The 22,464-nt window shown below is 38.5% G+C and overlaps 1 protein-coding gene across 8 annotated transcripts in view; it reads right to left on the bottom strand.

Moving 5' to 3' along the window:
- Positions 1-22,464, bottom strand: part of tai (taiman) — a 79,317-nt gene that overhangs the window by 18,713 nt on the left and 38,140 nt on the right. For 6 of the 8 annotated variants that reach the window (XM_069501232.1, XM_069501218.1, XM_034973571.2 and 3 more), the window contains 10 exons: positions 19,474-19,590; positions 14,502-14,799; positions 11,922-12,208; positions 6,904-7,064; positions 5,961-6,820; positions 3,934-4,182; positions 3,197-3,495; positions 2,082-2,306; positions 860-1,040; positions 112-237 (listed from right to left, as the gene is read on the bottom strand). In XM_069501232.1, coding sequence (XP_069357333.1) covers positions 112-237; positions 860-1,040; positions 2,082-2,306; positions 3,197-3,495; positions 3,934-4,182; positions 5,961-6,820; positions 6,904-7,064; positions 11,922-12,208; positions 14,502-14,799; positions 19,474-19,590 — 2,803 coding nt within the window. The remainder of the gene's footprint in view (positions 1-111; positions 238-859; positions 1,041-2,081; positions 2,307-3,196; positions 3,496-3,933; positions 4,183-5,960; positions 6,821-6,903; positions 7,065-11,921; positions 12,209-14,501; positions 14,800-19,473; positions 19,591-22,464) is intronic. The other 2 variants (XM_069501256.1, XM_069501225.1) reach the window with 1 other exon arrangement.

The following is a 22,464-nucleotide window of genomic DNA, read 5'->3' as shown; positions in this document are numbered from 1 at the left end:
CCATAAAACTCCTCAATCCTGATGCTGCGGGATTATTAATCTTCTAAGCCATGGGAATTCAAGAACTGCTTTACTCTTTAGGTAATAGATTAACGTTCATTAACAACTTACTGGACTTTGAACGGGGTAAACAGGCGGCGCGCCCGGACTTGAAGCCACTGGACTTTTGGTTGCAGTCTCAAACTGCATTAGATTTTGCGTTATGGCATTTATAACATCATTCTTTTCTTTTGCGCCCTGAAACAAATATATTAAACTAGCTGATGCACGCGACTTCGTCCGCTTTCGTGGATTTACGTTTTTCAAAATCCCGCGGGAACTCTTTGATTTTCCGGGATAAAAAGTAGCCTGTGTTAATCCATGGTATAATCTACCTCCATTCCTAATTCCAGACAAATCCGTCCAGTAGTTTTTGCGTGATTGAGTAACAAACATCCAAACATCCACACTGTCACATTTATAATATTAGTAGGATAAATACAGCTGGCGCCAGGAATAAAGAACTCTGATCTTGAATGCACTTGATTTATCAATCTATTAGCTGATGCCCACGCACCCCCACGTTGCTTTCCCGCACCGGGTTAGAGCGTGGGGTGCGCGGGTGTGCGGGGCGTCCCCATCCCGATTGCTATCTCAACCTGTCGCGTACTTTTTAAAATCCCGTGGGAACAGCCTGTGTCACTTTCCTGGTCTTTAACCATACCCATGCAAAAAATCACGTGAACCCGTTGATTGTTGACGCCGTGATTGAAGGGCAAACCAACAAACACACAAACTTTCGCATTTATAATATGGGTACGGATTTTGATTAGTGCTCCTTGACTGGATAACCAAAATGCAAGCAATACATTAAACTCACCGCATAGTCGGAACGTAATAATTGTAGATTGCTCTCCAGGTCCATAAGGCCGCTGACTTCGGGCGCAGGCCGGTCACTGTAGGGCATGCTCTCGATCACTTCGTCCAAAATGTCCGACAAGGCCTGATCACTGGGCACCTCGCTGTCCCCCGCGCCGGCATGCGACCTCGAGTTGCCGCTTCTGTAAACGAGCTCCTATAAGCCTGATCCGAGACGATGGCGTTACCTCGGTCGCGCGTTCACTAAGCCAATACAAATATACGATGAAATATTTGAAAATTCTTTTATTTTACCCTTTCCATTCAGTCATAACACTAAGGCTGCGCTTACTTTACGTGCGTTTTCGTACGAAACTCATTCACTAAGCCAGTACAAATACACGATGAAATATTTGAAAACTCTTTTATTTTACCCTTTTCATTCATTCATAACTCTTAGGCTGCGCTTACTTTGCGTGCGTTTTCGTACGAAACTCATTCACTAAGCCAGTACAAATACACGATGAAATATTTGAAAACTCTTTTATTTTACCCTTTTCATTCATTCATAACTCTTAGGCTGCGCTTACTTTGCGTGCGTTTTCGTACGAAACTCATTCACTAAGCCAGTACAAATACACGATCAAATATTTGAAAATCATTTTATTTTACCCTTTTCATTTTGTCATAACACTTAGGCTGCGCTTACTTTGCGTGCGTCTTCGTACTAAACTCACTCGTGCGTTTGCACGAAAAGGCAGGATCGATCCTACTCTGGGAGCGGTTTCATTGGATGCGTACGTTTACCCGCGCATAGTTCCGACGCGGAGGAGGTTTGAAATCGATCCCATCTTGTTGAGATTTTGCTACCGATGAGTTAGCACGAGTCTCTGTAGTGCTTGTGTTTAAAATCTTAACGTTAACGTTAGGTCTGTATTACATAAGTGTACATTCGGTTTTCGTCAAGTGTTGGGTTCGCGCTTTTCTGCACAAACAAATTTTGGCGATGTGACTCATAAAAGTGGTGGAAACACAGTTCACGACAGTTAGGGAGCTTCTAACAAAACCTAGAGGCTTCGATATCACTGACAGGCGTCAAATCTTAGTACATTTGACCCTTGGTAGCCCTAGTTTTCTTTGATTTCACGTCATCATAGCCTAATATTTGACATATGATCGATTCAGGATCAAACCTTCACTCTGGTAGTATAGTTACTAAAGCAGTTTTCACTTCAAAAACTCACGAAGTCTGATTGTTGTAGGAATGGTGTGTCGTGGCCGTGGCGTAGTGCGGCGGTGCGGCGGCCGGGTTGTACGTGGCCCGCGAGCCGCCCTGCAGCACCATCTGCAGGTGGCTCTGCGCCCCGAGCCCCGCCTGCGAGGTTTGCACGCCTTGCATGCCCGTACACTCCACGCTAGACGCCGAAGAAACGGGCCCAGCACCGCCGTTCACGTTGCTTACTCGATTACTATGAATCATGGAAGCTTAGTGTTAGTTACTCCAGCTTTCCTTTACAAGTTACTAAACTATCAAGGTGTAGTCCGCGACAGGTTGAGATGGTAATCGGGGTATGAGGTGGAGGGACGCCTCGCACACCCGCACGTGACACGCGCTCGCCCGCACCGGGTTAGCGCGGGGGCTGTGCGGGGCGTTCCCTCCCAGATTGCCATCTCGACCTGTCACGTACTCGGTACTAGATATAAGTTTAATTTAAATCTTAGAGAACAAAACAACTTTCTGAAATACTAATATGGTGCCTGTGCATTTCAATATATAGAAGACAGAGGGAGAGGGCTGGTTATCTTTCACACATAAAAATCTAGCTAGGATAGTCTTGATCTTGCAACATTTTTAATCTGTATAATATTACTTAGGCAATAAGCACTCAAAATGTACTTGTTTGTGATCAAACACTTAGTTAACCAAATGATTGAAAATAAACTTTTTATTATTATCATTATTAATTAACTACTTTTCACATCACCTCTAACGGCAATCTCATAATTATGCCGTCACCTTCTTCCGCCGTTCTTCATTTTTACGTTTCATAAAAATGAAGAAATATGAGTTTCGGGATTTCCCTTCCGTTATAGGTAAAAAAAAATACTTAAACATTGCTAAGTAACTAAAAGTGATATCAGAGGGTTATAATTCGAGTAAATATTCACTCGAGTGATAGTTTCATTTTGTTGTCATTTTACATTTACACAAGAGACAAAAAGACAGATATGAACATTCATCTGCTCTTTTTCTCGTCGTGTGCCTTGGACTTGTTTGACTTACTACATCCGCACTCTCTTATAAGATCGAATGGAAGCTCGCCCCTCATCTCGTGTCACGTGGCCGAGTGATACGTACTTGGCGTTGAGGTGGGGCTTGATGCTGGAGAGCGCGTGGTGGAAGGAGCGCAGCTGCAGCGGGTGGTGCGCGTGCGGGTGCTGCGGCGGCGGCGGGCGCGCCCGCGCGGGGTAGCGCTGCAGCGGGCTGGGCAGCGGCAGCGGCGTGGGCGGCGTGGTCTGCTGGCGCGCCAGCAGCGACACGAGGATCTGGTTCTTCTGGCACAGTTGGCTCATGCCGCTGCTGCTGGTGGCCACGCTCATGCCGCTGCACGTCACCGTCGACGTGGCCGTGCTGGCACCCGCGGCGCTCGATGACACCTAATTTATATAAGAGTATACCGTGAAACCAGATTACTTTAGAAACACGATTAACATTGTCATCTATACATGATAAAAATATTTGTACTGTCCAACTGACCTATCAGTGCTCAGCCTAAGCTTAGGTTAGAAACTTGAAATTTGGACAGTCCGTTACTTTCATGAAGTTGGCACTCACTAAGAGATTAAAGATTTTGGAATATTCCATCCCGCAAAGGATTCAATAGGAGATGAAAGTTTCTATGAAAGTCCGTCATTTTTCAAGTTGTATCTATGAAAATTAGTATTTAGGTTTTTGATTCAAAATGGAGAAATGCGTATTTCACGATTTTTGTAAATTTCACTTCCAAGACGGTTAAAAAGGCGATGAAAATTAGTGTGAAGTTATTCAACAGAATGAAGTCATAATATAACAATTAGTGCAATCCTGTTACGAACCTGCTGATTTTCAGGTGTTGCTCTCTTAGTGTTATTTGGTGAAGCTTTGGATTCCTCAAATTTTCGTTTCATGCCAGCGATTCTGTCCATGTACATATCGCCACCCTCCTGCGACCGGCCGTTACTCGCCGGCCCGTTGGTATTCGAGAGTAACTGCGAAAGCACGCTAGTCTGCGATGTCCCACGTCCGCTATCCGTAGAGTTTCTTCTGCTCTCCTCCCCATCCTCATCAGATTTATCATTCAGTATCTAAAAAGGGAAGAACAGTAATACAGATACGGTAAGCGACAAACATATAGTACGCGACAGGTCGGACTGGCAATCAGGGAGGGAACGCCCCGCACACCCCCAGCGCTAACCCGGTGTGGGCGAGCGCGGGTGACGTGAGAGCATGCGGAGCATCTCTCCGCCTCATACCCCGATTGCCTTGACCTGTCGCGTATTATACTTTGATGATTTTCTACATCTAAAAATATTATGGCTGGAACGAATATTGATTACTGGACGAATTTCAATATGGTTTTCACATAAGTACATAATATTAACAAAATAATGAACTAAGCTTACAGATATATCAAAAGTTTTAGAGTAAGTAGTACTAGGCGTGCCTTTTAAGTTCTGTCGTTTCCATATTTCCCGGCAATTTTGAATTTGGAACTGTTCTATATTCGAATGTGTTTAAATTTTAAATCTCAAAACTGTTGAAAGTATTAGGATTAATGCTATTGTTTAGTCACAGCGTCGATTGGAATCTGTCAGGTTACGTACGAAAATAATTCTTTCTAAGAAAAACGTTCGTGTAATAATTTTCTACAACTTTACAAGAGGCCTAACACGGCTTTAGTGTTTTGAAGAGCTAATATCTGTGTTCAGTGATGACGCCCCATGTCTGCGGACTGTCGAACGCTGGTATTTAGAATTCCAGCGTGGACATACTAGTGTTAGTGACAAATCTCGCGAAGGACGCCAAAAATCCGCCTTCACTGAAGATAACATCATTGCTGGGAGAAAACTAATTCTCGAAGATCGTCATGTGTCGTATTGAGAGATAGAGGCTCTATTAGGCATCTCAGGGACAACCATTCAGAAGATCTCGCATGAAGCGCTCGGTGTGAGAAAGCTAATTTGCCGTTGGATACCGCATCTGCTTTCCGACGATTACAAGGCGGCCCGCGGGAGATAGTGTAAGAAAACTCTGCAAAGGTTCAACCGAGGAGAGTCAAATCACGTCTACTACATCATCAGTGGTGACGAATCTTGGATCTATGCCTACGATCCTGATTCCAAACAACGATCTACAATCTGGGTCTTTCAAGACGAGCCAATGCCGACTAAAGTCGTTCGTTCTCGAAGGACTTCAAAGAAGATGGTGGCCACGTTCTTTGGAAAAGCGGGCCATGTTGCGACTATTGCACTTGAAGATCGTAGAACAGTTAACGCAGAGTGGAATACCACAGTTTGTTTACCACAAGTCATTGCCGAACTTCGAAAATCTAACTCAAAGCGACGCATCATCCTGCACCACGACAACGCAAGCTCACACAGCGCTCGTCAAACGATTGAGTATTTGAAGCAGGAAAAAGTAAAAATTCTTGACCATCCTCCATACAGTCCTGACCGAAACCCTAACGATTTCTTTACGTTTCCTAAAATTAAGAAAAGTCTTCGTGGTCAAAGGTTCCAGTCCGGTGAAGAAGCAGTCGACGCTTTCAAGTCAGCCATTTGAACACCCCCACTTTAGAGTGGAATAAATGTTATAATAACTGGTTTGAGCGAATGGAAAAGTGTATTAAGCTAAGTGGTGAATACTTTGAAAAACAATAAAAAGTACTATAAGGTTCTAGTTGTGTTTTTTTCTTCAAACGACAAAAGATAAAAGGCATGCCTCGTATGCTGATTTCGAGGACTATTTAGCAATTTTAAAGAGTAGGTAGTTGACTTTAAAGAGGCGATTTTAAAGAGTAGTAGTAAGTGTCAAATGATACATAAGCGATAAAAAGCTAGTAACGGTAAATAAATATGTTTACCCTGAGCAGTTGGTTGTTATGATGCGGTCCGGGACGCGTGTGTGCCTGCGCAGAGTACAGGGGGGATAGCGCCGAGCCGGGCGTGAGAGGCGTGTGCGGCGTGTGAGGCGTGTGGGGCGTGTGTGGAGTGTGCGGCGTGTGCGGCGCCGACGTCTCACTGCCCGTCGCCTCCTCATCCTCCTGCTTCAGCAGGTCTTTTAAGATACGGTTATTGGAATTCGCCTCCGCAGCGTTAGGGCTGGTCTTCTTGCTGAGTAGCGTGCGCAGGCGGTTGGGCTCCTCGTGCACGGGCGTGGACGGCTGCGTGTCCGCGGGCGACGCCAGCGACGCGGTCTCTTCGGTCCCGCTGTCCTTACGATCTTTCGTGTCCTCGCCGGCCAGCTCGCCGATCGGGAAGGACGACGGCCAAGGCTCGTCGAGATCGAACACGTTCATAGAGAACTGCGGGTCGGCGACGGGGCTATCTACCGGGGAGCGATAACGCGGCTCGGAGGCGGAGGACTCGCCGTTGGCGACGGACGTCATGAGCGGGCCCCCGAGCGCGGGCCGGGAGACTCCTGCCTCTAGCAGATCGACGTCTTCGTCACTGAGCACGGTATTCGTGGACATGATGAAGTCCGGCTCGCCGACTGTCGGGAAATACCGCGACTGGGCGGTGACTCGAATGCGCGAAGCGTCGTTCGCGATTCGTAATCGGTAGGGATCGCTGACGACCAGAAGTCCGACCCGACTGACCACTTCCTGCAGATGCGACGATACGCGCGCACGATCACTACTTTCGACGAGATCTAAGTAATGAGTTCCCACAAGAGACGAAGAGGAAGAGTTTATACAGTTTTCCACTCCTGACAAGTCACAAGCTGAAAAATAAAAATCATGTTTTGAAAATATGTCTTCAGCGAAAACTAATTTCATCCATAACAAAGTTGTCGCTCTGCCTTACATAAGATGTTAAAGTTGCAGTCCAATCGGAAAACGATGGTGGGTCCGCCGTCGTTGGAGATAGCGGCCGACTCACAGCGCCGAATGACGCACATGACGGAGCCGGCCTGCTCCGTGGACGAGCCGCGTACTGGCGCAGCGTGGATCACGGTGTCCACAAACCTGCGCATTCAAACATTGCTCAATTCATTCCAAGTTTGTTCCCTAAACTGAACAAGAGGACAAAACGCACAGTTTTTTGTACTAATGCTCATAGTAAGTGGAAATCTGACTATCGCTTTTATTTTCAAGAATTATGTGTGATCAAGTAACATTTCGATAATGCAATAACATGTATACTACGCGACAGGTCAAGATGACAATCGGAGTATAAGGCTGGGGGACACCCCGCACATCCGCACGTCACCCGCCCTCGCCCGCACCGGGTTAGCGCGGGGGCTGTGCGGTTGTGCAGGGCGTTTCGCCCCCGATTGTCATCTCAACCTGTCGCGTACTGTACGTAAAGCTAACTTAATCGCTGACGTTAAAAATTATGCATAAAATAAAAGAGAATAGATAAACGCACATACAAGTACATATACGTATAACGATTTATGGTTATCGTTTATCCGTCACGGTTTCGAGTCGAAGAAACTGCGACTGAACATTGATTTTAAATCAATTGACTAATTAATCTTTAATCTATATATATTTATAAAAGGAAACGTTGACTGACTGATCTATCAACGCACAGCTCAAACTACTGGACGGATCGGAGTGAAATTTGGCATATGTAGATAGCTATTTATGACGTAGACATCGGCTAAGAAAGGATTTTTAAATATTCAACCCTTAAGGGGGTAAATAGGTGTTTGAAACTTGTGTAGTCCATGCGGACGAAGTCGCGGGATGAGCTAGTATAATATAATACTAGTCGTTTCCAGCAGCTTCGCGTGGACTAAGGTTAAAACGAACCCATTGTAATTTCCAATCCTTTGTTAATACACTCCTCATTGAGTTCCTCAAAGAATTTTTCCTCCTAACTTAAAATTTTTGGGTCTGTAGCTGTGCTTAATCTGTCAGTCAGTCACGGTATTGTTTTAAATATTTATACTAGCGACCGACCGTGGCTTAGCTACCGTCTGTCTACAATCTACTTTATAAAGGGAAAATCTGTACAAAATTTTGAGGAGTCTGGGCTGGGCGTTGATGACTCAGTCAGTGAGGAATCAGAATTCAGAAGCCAGGAGGGGTCTTTCTATTAAAAGAATTATTTGATTATTAAATAGAATAGACGATTCAAAAGAAATTACTATTACTTAATAACACCAACTGTGTTAGTTAGACATAGTTTGCACTAGCATTTTTTGCTATATTTTAATCAAGGTCTGTCTATTATTCCAAGCCAGGTGTAATAGACGAGTTTTTATACGTTGCGATTGTCATCATTTCCTATTTCCGTTAATTTCTACACTATGTATCATAATTTTGGTTTCATTCTTTGTTTTAAAAATATTTATATTTGTCGTTTATTAAGGTTCCGGACCTCTAAAAGAAAAAAGAAACCCTTATAGGATCACTTTGTTGTCTGTCTGTCAAGAAACCTATAGGGTACTTCCCGTTGACCTAGAATCACGAAATTTGGCAGGAAGGTAGTTCTTATAGCAGACATGAGAGGAAAATCTGAAAACCGTGAATTTGTGGTTACATCACATGAACAAATATTGCTTTTTTCAACTTTCAAAGTAATAATTAAGATTTCATATTAAAAAGAATATCGGCAAAGTTCATACAAAATTTTACCTTGAATGCGTCTATGTAGGAAAAAATATTAATAGCACAGGGGGTCCATAACTTAAACATAATCACCAAGATTTTTCATTCCAGGATTCATCCAAAAAAAGATATTAATATTTTAATATTTTGAGATTATGAAAGTAACGTAGTGGTTACATACTCTTTGGTTGGTAGTATATGCAAAATTGATGCATTAATATTATCAAGTAAAAACACTTAAGAGTTGTGTGCCCAATTCATGAGTCAGAGACTTTGACAAGTGACATTTGCAACTGCAAATGCACGAATCACGCGCATGCGCACAAAGAGTAGCAAACGAACACAGCTAAGATAGTTACCTACTAAATAATGGTCCTTTATATGCCATTGGCATTAGCATTGTCTATAAAATATCTCTTTCAGTATTTAACAAGATGTACTAGTCTGTGATTATAGTTTAGTTGTTATCACGTAAACAGTTCTGATTTGACAATGGAACCAAGATCCCTATGAATCACGGATAGTTGGTAACTACCTCTTCTAGAAAGGCAATATGCAACCAATCCGGAGCAAGGCTCTCATATTTTGATAGAGCCAAAACACACGAGTAGATATAGACCAGAGAGGAAGCTTGTGATTAAAGATAAACTAGAAACTGGAAAAAAACTGCGAATACAACTGAAATACAAGTCTTGAAGTTGTTATTTAATTTGTAAGTATAAATTCCTTTTAACCCAATTTTTACCATGTTTTATCCTTTAAGGTTTTATCTCATTCAGATGCATATGCTATCTCTATGTTCAGATGACATTCCAATAATCTATTAAAAATCAAAAGTTTTTACTCTTCTATTAAAAATATAGAATTAAAACCTTTTTCATTTATTCTGCTTTTAATATAAACCCTCATTTAAAACAACAGCGATTATAAATACTTGTCAAGACTTTGTCAAGATGGCAATGTCAATAAGTGTTGCCATTAATTTTATTTAAATTACGACTTACAATATATATGTAAGTTGTTTAATAGCTCTTGGATAATGCTCTATAAGTATAAAGAAAAGAAAATATTCAACTTTTTAGACGTCCAGTAAACTCAACACTAATATACAGTACCTACGCGGCAGAAAATAATGTACATCGACCTTTAGAAGGAGGTAGCGGTTTTGTAGAGCATCGCCTCTGTCGTTAAGACTGACAAAACGTCACATAGGTATGAGTGACAGAAACAACGCTCTACAAAACCGAAATCTCATTCTAAAGGTTGATGCACATTATTTTCTGCAGCGTACCTACTGTAAATAAGCGCGGATGTAAGTGCGATGGTTTGGTATCTAACAAGTCTAGGTATGCACTATAGTTTTGTAACGGACATTGTGTAGAGATGTTCTGGTAAAATTACGTTGATGCATTTACGGAATATACCTAACCATAATATTATAAATGCGAAACGGAACTACGGATTGATGTAATTTTTTGCATGAGTATAGTTACACTAGAGCCTAGAGCCGTAAAGCAAGTTTAAGCGCAGACAAATAAACTGTTCCCATTAACCAACCATTACAAACCAACTATTACATCAAAAATTGTTGTAACAAACCCTCAATAATTATTCTTTCCTTGAGTCACGTGGGGGCGAAGCTGCGGGTAATAGTTAGCACAATAATAAATATAGTTTGTAAGCATTGATTTATAAACAGTTTTATTTATTTACTTAATAATAACGAAATACCTATTTTAAAGGTGACTTTCTCTAGAGTGGCAACTCTGGTAATGTTTTGTCATTATAACCAACACCGGATATGAATTTAACCAAATAATAATTTATTAATTTAATAATTTAATCTACGATAAATTCTTACAAACTAATTTTGTATAAAAAACCAACTAATTAAATTACTAAGTTTTGCATAGGTCACATTTCTAGACACTTCCTAAAACATTCAGGTAATCCCATGCCTATGTTCTTTACAGTACATAATTTACTCCTTGTAATGTTTTAAAATAATGTTTAGTATTTATTTTAAAAGAGGATAAAAAATGATAAAGATAGCTTTTCTGAAAATTACTATACCAATTGGTGTAGGTATATCATATAAAAGGGCTTTACTTGTACATTCTAAACAGATTTTTATTTATTTTTAGGCATAATAGTTTTTAGATTTATCATGAAAATTGCGATAAAATTCGATTGTAGTACAGAACCCTCAGTGAGCGAGTCTGACTCGCACTTGGCCGGTTTTTTTATTTGAATAATTCTCAGTCACGTTGTTAGAGCAGAGCTGTCTAGATTAAGTAATACGCCATGAACTTACGTTCATTACTTATGAGTTATGACATAATGTGATGTGACGTATTACTTATAACGTATGTTATAACGTCATAAGTACTACGTTTGTTGCACAGAACATTTACATTAATGATTTTAAGCTATTTCGTGGTTTAATGACAACAGGGTTAAAATATCGACAAATAAAACCGTCAAATTAATCGTGGAATGTAACCGTTATCTGCCGCCGCGACTTCGTCCGCGTGGATTTAGGTTGTAAAAAATCTCGTGGAAACTCTTTGATTTTCCGGGATAAAAAGTAAGTTATGTTATGTCACTCTCCAGGTCTTGAACTATACCCATGCAAAAAGTCACGTCTTTCCGTTGCTCCGTTGCGACGTGATTGAAGGACAAACCAACAAACACACTTTCGCATTAATAATAATTTATGATATGGGTAGTGATGTTACATGTTTAAAATATTATTATTCCGTTTGGTTCTCAATGTAGATGTAACAATGTTACGTTATTATAGCCTGGAAGTACTATTTAAATATATTCTGTGGTAATAGTGTACATCCCCTCTTGTATGGCACTGCTATCATTTGAAACTGGCACCAACGACACGTATATCACGTAAACTATAATAGTCAGCAAGTAATATGTGATAGCCTAGTGGTTAGAACGTTTGCCTCCTAATCGGAGATCAGGGGTTCGGTCCCCGGCCACGCACCCCTAACCTGTCGGAGTTATACGCGTTTTAAGTAATTAAATATTACTTGCTTTAACGGTGTAGTAAAACATCGTGAGGAAACCTGCATCCCTGAGAGTTCTCCACAATGTCCTCAAAGGTGTAAGTCTGCCAATCCGTACTTGGATAGCGTGGCTATGGGCAAAACCTTTCTCACTCTGAGAGAAGACCTGTGCTCTGTAGTGAGCCGGCGATGGGTTATCATGATGATGATGATGATGATGATGATGAATGTGTTTACAAACCTTGGACTATCAGTCACATTTGAGTCCTTTATAAGTAGACGTGCTTGAAGATACTGAAACTTGTCCGACTCTCCCGAGCTCCAGGCGAAGTTTTGTATATTCCTCAACAAAGGTTTTATTTTCGCATGATCATCGGCATGCAGGAGCGAGAATATTGATTTCTTATACAACTCTGTCCTCTCCGCGAGGACAAGATCTTTTATATTTTCAGACACACACTCTATTTCGCCTTTCGAGTTGATTTCCATTAATATTAAACCCAGGACGTCGGTGTAGTGCTTGATTGCCTGAAATTGTACACAACATTTAACAACGTGTAAAGGTAACACGCGTAAACCAGCTATATTTAAGGCTAATCTATATTTGCAATAACACGAGTACCTAATAATAAAATTCGAGAAGATTAATTTTTTTCTCAACCTGAAATTCCGGGAAATGATTGACATATTGTTAAAAAACTTAGCGAAGCATCTAATAAATGAATTAAAATTTCATAATTTAGTAGTTTAGCCCACTATAATTGGAAAGAACATTAATATTATTATCCGGTAAACATTTGATTCTAAAGTGATTAAAGTATTTTATTTGCATGTAACCTTACATAGTTAAGAACAATTAAGTATAACATATTTCAAGGAATCCTTGTCTACTTTAATTGGATTTCACTTTTTCGAACTTTATAACTTTGACCTGTTTGAAACTCATTTTCGTACAAAAGAAAAAAATCTGGAAAGAGAAAGGGTAGGCAATATGCTGTGTAAAATTTTAGAATTTCGCTTCGATTCGCAGCCAATGTGAATCAACCCTCAGGGGGTTAAGTCGGGGATAAGGGAAAATCCTATCGGCCACACATCTAGTTGTTTATAATAAACCTTTTAGATTTGGTCATACAGCGGTAAATTTTAATTACTACTATGTTTGGGAAGGCTCTAATCCTTAAGATACGAGCTTTCCTAGTTTAGGAACCAGGACTCCATGAAAGTTATATGTAAGCAAGTTTTGTTAAAATAAATCCACGCGGTCAAAGCCCAGGCACTTAATTTGGTAATATTATAAATTACTATGGCATTAAGGCTAAACATACACTTTAGTTAAAATACTTTTACGTAGAATCTTTCAAAAGTTGCAGCTCTATAATATTATTTCACCAGTGTTTTCACGCATTCTTGACAATCGGATAATGACTAGGTCAATAGCACTTAGCCCTGTGTGACTAATACCTACTGATAAATATATCGATTGCTTTCAATCTTTCTTTAAATTTAGTCTTTTTGCTACTTCATTATTCTAACTAAATTATGCTCGCGACTTCGTCCGTCCGCGTGAATTTAGGTTTTAGGATCACTTTGTTGTCTGTCTGTCTGTCAAGAAACCTACAGAGTACTTCCCGTTGACCTAGAATCATGAAATTTGGCAGGTAGTTCAATCTGAAAACCGTAAATTTAGGGTTAGATCACACAAAAAAAATTAAATTGTTGTCATGAACTAATAATTAGTATTTTCAACTTTCGAAGTGAGATAACTATATCAAGTGGGGTATCATATAAAAGGTCTTCACCTGTACATTCTAAAACAGATTTTTATTTATTTTTATGCATCATAGTTTTTGAGTTATCGTGCAAAATGTCTAAAAAATACGAGTGTAGTACGGAACCCTCATTGCGCGAGCCTGACTCGCACTTGGCCGGTTTTTCAGGATAAAAAGTAGTCAATACCCGTCTCCGGGATGCAAGCTATCTCTATTCCAAATTTCGTCAAAATGAAACAGTAGCAGGCAGACTCACATACACATTTATAAGGGTGGATAGTATAGATTACCTATTTCATAAGCAGAGCAACAGCACCTGCAGCCTGAATACTATGAAGCATCAAGCAATACCACACCGATATCTAGATACTAGATAGACTTGACAGCCAGCCAATCGACGTACCTTGTATCGTAATGCTATGGAGCAACTTCCACATTCGCAATCTCGATTAGCTGATGATAAACAGGTTAACACCCCCGGGACCTTTAGCATTATTGTGCAATTTCCACATACGAAATCTTGATAAAGGACTTATATTTATTTATTTTATATATTTTTATTTTTCATGTACCAAAATTGTTGTTACAAAGTAATAAATTAAGTTACATTGGAAATGCTTATCTCTAAACAGAGATTTCTTCCAGCTTCCCATTCAAGGTTGTGAGTAAGGCGTATCAAGAACTGGAATAGGTCTCTACTTATTCCACCTTCCTAAATAACACGTCCAAAATGGTATAGTTACCTAATTTATAACTAAATGGTTATAAATTAGGTAACGTCTAAGTCTAATTAGGACGTCTTATTTAGGAAGGTGGAATAAGCCCTTAAGCTTCCTATGAGCCGAATCTTAATTTAAGTAAGCAAAAACTCAAAGAGGCTGTTGCCTCTTTGAGTTGAGTTGAGCGTTTGAGTTCCAGCCTCTCTGTCGTCACAAAGCTCAGAGTCGTGCTCGGACTCAGGGTATCCAACGCGCAGATAATAGTTATGTCTTCTGAATCTAAATCCTTTCTGCAAGTCAAGGCCAAAACTAAATGGTATCGTACTTACGTACCTCAATAAGAGTGCTGAGTTCGGAATACTGGAAACCAGATGTTGGCAGCTGTGGCTCGCTGGAGCTTACTTCGCCCGCTTGAACTGGCGAGAGGCATTCGATCACTCGCAGAGGACAGTCGTCTGGGCAGTCCCTCCGCTGCTGCAGGACGCCCTCGATCAGCCGGGTGGCCTCGCGGACAATGCCGTTCTTGTCGGGCTGCTTCACCTCTGCTAAACAAGTGCCAAGAAGCTCCTCTAGTTGGTTTATCACTTCGTTTTCGTGCTCTCGGCGTCGCTTTTCGTTGTCGCACTTGTTTCTGAAAATTGATATGCTCTTATCAGTCACCGATACATGTATCTAACTAAATTTTATTATGCTTGAAACGAATACGGCCATTTTAAAATTAAAAACATCATCGAGCAGGATCATTATCCTTAAAAATATGTCAAAGATACTAAGACAATAGCAGATTAGGTTACTAGAGGCAGGTAAAAGGACATTAAAACTTTTTGACTGATTTTACAATACCAATCGAAAATAAAGATGCCGAAAATCTGATCGAAACTAAGGGGTCACTAGATTGTGATAACTTGTACGTTGTGTACACGAGTGACAATTCAATGAAATTCCAGAAAATGTACTACATAGTACAGTAGCACTGTGGACGGTGTCTTAAGCAGACCGATAGTAGTAACATCTCGCTATCTGCCTGGAACGCCCAAACCGACATGCGATGGGTTCCGTACCTTGGAAGGATAAGTCATATCCTTCCAAAGTAGGTATACGTTTATTTCGTAAAATTTTATTATTTTACCGAATCAAAAACAAAATAATCAACCTAGAATCTAGTTGGTGCTATAAATTAACATAAAATAAATAACGAAACGCCACATTCGAAACTTGTACACACCATATATGACACTAATTACGTAAATTGATTATTGATGAATTTTAGTGTTATAATTTATTATTATTATACGGTTATAAATCCCGCAAATTGCTATTGCGCTGGAACCATGTCTCATTAACATCGAAATGACGTCAATATATCATCAGCTCAAAACTTCAGTCTAGTGCGAACGTCATTAAAATTGGCGGCCACGCGTATTAGCAATTTGCGAAACGTATACGACATAATTTATGAAAAAATCTCTTTGAGATTTAAATTTAGGAACCTTTACTGGCGTTATTATATTATTTTAATACTATCTATATTATAATGATAACTTGACGTGACTTAGCGGTATTTCGCATATACACAGCTATACGGTTATTCATGACTAGCTGATGCCCGCAACTTCGTCCGCGTGGATTTATGTTTTTAAAAATCCCGTGGAAACTCATTGGTTATCCGGCATTAATGTGTCACTCTCCAGTCTCCGGTCTATAACCATATCCATGCAAAATAATTACGTCGAATCGATGCACCCCTCGCGCCTATCAAGTCTCTACCCGCCTTCTGCACTCCTGTGCCGCTCGCAAGTAACATCCTACCGATTTCAAAGCCCAATGCAATTAGGAATGTTAGTTAGGATTTGGAAGTAAGCAGCGTCGCATCGGTTTAGTCGTTCCTTTTAATAACCAAAATTTATCAGGCCAGTTTTTAAATCACCACGATTTAGGAATGCAATTCCTTACAGCATCAGGGTTGAGAAGTTGGGTTCTCGAGTTCCAACGATATAGTATTTACTTGGTAGGTACCTCCAATATCAATTTATAACCGACAGTTGCTAAATCCCATCAGTTTAGGTGATCAGGTCCTCTGCAGCATCAGGATTGAGGAGTTGGAATCCAATTTTTTTATGGAACAATGTTGCGAAGTTTCTCTATCTCGGAGATTTCTCTCAGAACTGGGCCATATAACCCTTATCATATTGGCACTGCTAGCAAGGAAGTCAATCTCGGTCAAGTCGCTAGCACAAGCAAAGTCATTCCAAAATAGGAAATTGCTTTCAATAATTACTTAGTTGTTTCGACTAAAACAAGATACTAACTAGGATTAAGTTAAAATAACGATTGCCAATTTTTACGTGATCCTAAAGTAAATCTATACTAATATTATAAAGAGGTAATGTCGTTAAGTTTGTTTGTAGGGGGTAATCTCTGGAACTACTGAACCGATTTTGAAAATTCTTCCACCAATAGAAAGCTACATTATTCCTGAGTGACATAGGATATATTATATACACGCGGGCGAAGCCGCGGAGATCAGCTAGTAAATAATAAAATTATTTAATTAAGTAATTAAAGTAAATTAATTATTTATCTAAAACTAAAATGTACCGCTAAGGCAGGTAATATTTTATACAGTGAAATGTAATAACGTTTCAATCCAATGTATTAAATTATGTTATAGATTTCGCGATTTATGTAAAATATAAGAATAAGATGAAACTTGAAATAGAGCTTTTATAAGTCATAGTTCGTAGTTCAGTCAGTCAGGACTTTGAATTTTATATATATAGATTGCTCAGTAAATTTCGACTTAAGCCCAAACGCAGACAGTCGATTTCTGTCTGAGAACGAGTTTTATTCGACGGCTGCAAGCAGCCACCCTCGCCCGGGTGTCTGATATTATACAGACTTACGTGAGCGAAGTCTCTCTCGCGTGCTTTATCGAGTACCTGCCTATGTGTTGGATCCTTCTTTCCTACAAAAATCTGATCGATTCGGCGTGAGTTGGTCAATTAATACTTTTACTCCGATTTTCTTAAATTCGTTTTTAGGGTACCGTAGTAAAACAAGGTACCCTTACAGTTTCGTTCATTGTCTGTCCGTGTGTCATAGCCCACAGGTACACATAGTCATTTAAACTTAGAAAAATAACAGTTTTTTAGGCTACCTCCTGAATAAGAAAAGCGAAAAAAGATTTGCTTCACCCCCTCAAGTGATAACTCGTTGAATAGGTAAGTATTTTATAGAAGTTCATGATACTGTCGCATAATAAAGGTTATTAAAACCCGAGTGTTTTAATACTAGTCGTAGTTTTACACTATATTTTTATCTAAACTCATATCTTAAAATACAAACTATAAAATCTTTGTAACATACTTTGTCGTAAATTTGCTTGATATATTGCACATAAAAGATAGTTCGTTGTTTTCTGAATCAAGAATGTCGTGTGGATTCATTGGTCAGTACCGAATGTATATACATATTCCCCAAAAATAAAACTTTGGACACTTTTGCCATAGATTAAATAATAATATGATATCAAAACCCTACAAAAAATTGTTCACACGCTTAGCCGCACATATTACTAAATCTCGCGCAGCCACATAAAAAATATAACATTGATAATAAATAATTAATTAATATTTTTATATCAGGACAGTCAAGCCTCACATATAGCTAGAACCCAGAGCTATGATGTCAGGCTGAAGTGTAATTTAATGGGGGAAAAATCTGAACCGTAACTTATATACGTATTGTGACACACACTTGACTAGATATTTTTGTATGATGTCTGCGTTAAAGAAGTAAGTAAAATATTGTCTCAAAATATTCTCTATGTTCGCCAATTTTTGTTGAATCTACCACTATCGGTCTGCGATATTAAGGCATGGAGAAACTTAGTGACGCAGTCTAACAGCGATTACGCACTGCACTTCCGTCATCCGACTTCTATCCGTCATCCGTGAGAATACCAGCGTTTATCTACGACATAATGTCATAACCTACTATACAAAACAAAAAGGAACGTATTTTCACGGACTCGGATCGGATGAGTGCGTAACCGCCGTAAGGTTAACCAGAAAAGGTGCCTTGGTAGGTAAAAACTAAAAATTGCTTTGCAAAAAGTCTCTGCCATTAGTGTTTTGTTTATTAGCCGTAACATATGAGTTTTCCCATGGGTTTCCCTCTCTAACCAGAGGATACTGACTCTTCTCTTGCAAGACCTCTTTCAAAAACACGTTCTTAAGTTTACAGATGGTTAGTTCCAAACATGAAAGAATAACGCTTACAAGAACTTTTCGACATGTATCGAGTAGGCACTCGAAATATTCTTAAGACACTCGCACAGCTTATATAATATTATTAACGAAGTGTTTAAACGGCCACAAGTGGTCATTTGGTAATGAAAAATATCGAGCCACAAGTTTCTAATTGTTTTTATTAGTAAAGTATTCAAAAATTAAAACTTCTTTTCTTTTATTGCCTATAATAATTTAAATCTAGCTTACTATATTTTAGTGGAATTATTATAAACTTCTGATTATATTAAATTACACCTTGGGCAATTTAACAATAACAATAATAGTTATAGAATTCAGCCCAAAAAATGTGAGGTTTTATAAAAGGCGTGTAATTAAAACACAGACAGCTCACGAACAGTGTTTTAGAGAATAGCGTGTCAGAACAAGTTATTAATCTAGAATCACAGCAATAATACAATCGTTTCCTGCCTTATAACCGCATCTGCTGAGACGGTTGTTGTAATATAGGTACCTAGATGGATAGCTAAGTTTAATCAATTTGGTAACATGCCACTCAACGGATAACCAAAGTAACTATAATTATTTTATTTCGGTACACCTGTATCTAGCCGGTTAGGTAAGGGATTTTCCAGACATCAGCATAAGTTTCCAATATGGGTAAGTCAAGCTAAAGTTATTATATTTTTGTAAAGGTAGGTACGACAGAGGAATAGTAGAGTCAATCACACATAATTATAAAAGATAAATATATTTTTCTTTTACAGAAGTATATATAAATAGCAAACAAACGAGCAGGCTGGTCGTCTGATAAATGTGATTATCTGCACCGCCAAAGAACATTTGCAGCAATAAAGGAAAGCCAATGCATTGGCGACTTTCATAAGGAATTTGTTTATCCGCCCCCTTATATAGCCACATGTATTCGATAATTTTTTACGGGGAAATAAATAATTTACCTATCTTTCTAAACATATAATAAAGGTGAAAAATAATTAGGAAGACGAAATGTAAAAATCTCAAAATAAAAACGTTTATATCGCTTAAATACCTACTGTTGAGATTTATTGTCTGTTGACTTTTTTCTTATCTTCTTACCCGGCGCGGTCACGCTCATCTTGCCATGCATCCCCCTCCATGTGTCTCCCAGTTGGAGGTCACAGGATTCAATTCTACAGAAGCAGCAAACAAAACGAACTGTTATTATAAGTAAACTAACTCAATTATACTAACGCCTCATTTTCGAGATAATTTCAATAACTTTGATGTAAATATTTGCATAAAATTATATTTAGATTGGTAAATATATGCATATAATGTAGGTGCATAAAATCTATAATACGATAATCTGATATCCCAATTACATACCTAATACTTAGTGCATATTACTATGGATATCACTGTTATTTTAACTACCTGAATTAGAATACTCCTATCCCAATAAAAATATATTCAGATATATCCCATTAAATACCTATATATTCAGATATTCAACAAAGAGAAAATATAATGTATACCTACCACCGGTTCCCGTGTAGGAGTTGTAGGGAAGATCTTTTTGCTTTTAAAAAGCCCATGAATATCAATGAATTGGCTAAAAATGTCCCGTTTTTGATTTAAGTCATTTTTTTTAAAACATGGATTTGTCAATTTTTTTAACCTAGTGCAATTTTTTTATCTCCTAAGAAATTACTATGTTACCGTCAACTCTTGTTCGGTCAAAACTACTTTTAACTGCGAAAAACAATTAAAAGTATTAATTTTGACTATAGAGATTGGTCTGTAGTTTTGACTGAAATTCCAGTCATCAACTTAATCATCATTAAGTTCATAAACAATACAATAAGATCATGACTCTGAATATCTCCCAGAACGAAATCGGAGCACCCCACCTTTTCGAAATTTTCTCTCTTCTAATCTCTTATTTCTATCTCTGTCTATATTTCTGTCTCTTATTAATTTAACTGTTTTCAGGGTTCCTTACCAGAAGGGTGCCAATGGGACCCTTTTACTAAGCCTCCGCTGACCGTCCGGCCATCCGTCCGTCTGTCTGTAAGCGGGCCGTATCTCTTGAACCGAAATAGGTGGGTGAAAATACAAAAGTTGGGCAACTTGCTGTCATCAGCCAATAAATACGAAAACTTTGATGTACTTTGTTATGTGACACTATATTATGAAATTCCAAAATCCTTTTTAGGTGTCCACTCAATTTGAACCACATACTCTTAAAGCTAATTGGTAAAATAATACAATAAACCCTCAAAACATCAGTCCGCTGGTGTGTCACAATCACAAAAACGCTTAATGAAGTGGTTGTATAAAAAAATATTCCGTATTTATTGTGTATCTTATTATTTATATATATTCTTTAATATATGTTTAAAACATATTTCACAGATTTATTAACAGAATCTGTGAAAGGCTATTTAAAAAAAATTAACAAACTTTGTCATTACTTTTGCCCATCAGTCCGTTGTGCCAAGTTAAAATTTGAAATTCCCGCAAAATATAACCGAACTTACGTCAACTCAATGTACAGTTTGAAAGTTGGTAGTAAAGTTAGGTGCAGAGCAGAGCGTACCACATTGACGGCAGCCATTAAGAGACCAGTGCTAGCACCGTTGTTACCGCGTATGTTTGTGCTGAACCAGTCAAGTTTTCAGTACTGTGGTGAGTCTTTATTTTCTTTAGTGGCTATGTTTTGTTTTAATTTATGCATGATTACATGTAATATGTATAAATATATCATCTTAATAATTAAAAATATAGATAACAAATTAAGTTTCAACTATAACCTCAAATTAGTGCCCAATTCATCAGTCCGCTGGCGTCAGTACTCTGTTTAAATTGGACGGAAGCTATGTGTCAGATGAAGGTACCAATGACCAAGTAATAAAAAACTTCCTGTACCAAACCTAGTTATGAATAGGATTATTTACCAATTTAGAGAGAAGACTGACGTTATTGAAAATCAATTTTATTGATATTTTAATATTTACAAGCATTTTTTTTTTGTTGCAGCATAAGAGCTGATTTTAGCTTACTTTTTGTATCAGCTAGTCATTGCATTCCGCAATTTTGATTTAGGAATAGAAAATACAATATTGCTATAAGCAGCTTTATTTTCATAGGTACAATGTGATTTCATTCATTAGATATGCCTTTATTAGATTCTAAGACATTTTTACTTGAAAATACCAAAAATTCAATATGATTTAATTCTTAAGAAATTTGCCTTTATTAGATTATAAGATATTTGTACTTGCAAGTACTCAAAGTCACAATAAATCTTATTTTTTCCTACGAATATGTGTTTTTAATCACTCCTCTGCCATCCTCGTCAGTCCTTTGGCGATCAAATTTGAAAAAATGCAAATAACTCACAAAATATTTGAAAAACTGACTGGCACGTCATAGGATGCTATATTAATACGATAATGGGGCCGATTCTCTTGTACACAATCTCTAATCTAAACTAAATTAACAGGTCTAAATCTAGTGCTATCCTTTTCTACAAGCAACTTCATGAAAGGGATAGCAATAGATTTAGACGAGGCATTTCAGTTTTGTTTAGAGATTGTGTACAATGGAATTAGCCACATTGTATACATACAAACCAATATAATGTTTATATTATGGTTAAAAATTGTGTTAACAAAAAAGGGCAAAAAGTTGTCCAACTTTTGTATTTTCACCCAGGTAGAGAGTTGAAATTTTCACAGAATGTGTATTTCTATTGCTGCTATAATAACAAATAATAAAAATTTCAAAATGGCCGCCAGGTAAATTAAAAAAAATTAAAGTACTTCATCTTCTACGGAACCCACCATGCGCGAGTACATTTTTAATTTTTTATTATTTGTTGTTATAGCAGCAATAGAAATACACATTCTATGAAAATTTCAACTCTCTACATATTACGGTTCAAGAGCCCGCTGGCTGACAGATGGACGGATGGACAGACGGACAGCGGAGGCTTAGTAAAAGGGTCCCATTGGCACCCTACTGGTACGGAACCCTAAAACAGTTAAATTAATAAAGTATAT

This window comes from Maniola hyperantus, chromosome 1, assembly GCF_902806685.2.
Source record: "Maniola hyperantus chromosome 1, iAphHyp1.2, whole genome shotgun sequence".
NCBI classification, from domain to species: domain Eukaryota; kingdom Metazoa; phylum Arthropoda; class Insecta; order Lepidoptera; family Nymphalidae; genus Maniola; species Maniola hyperantus.
This window is presented reverse-complemented; position numbering and strand designations above follow the sequence as displayed.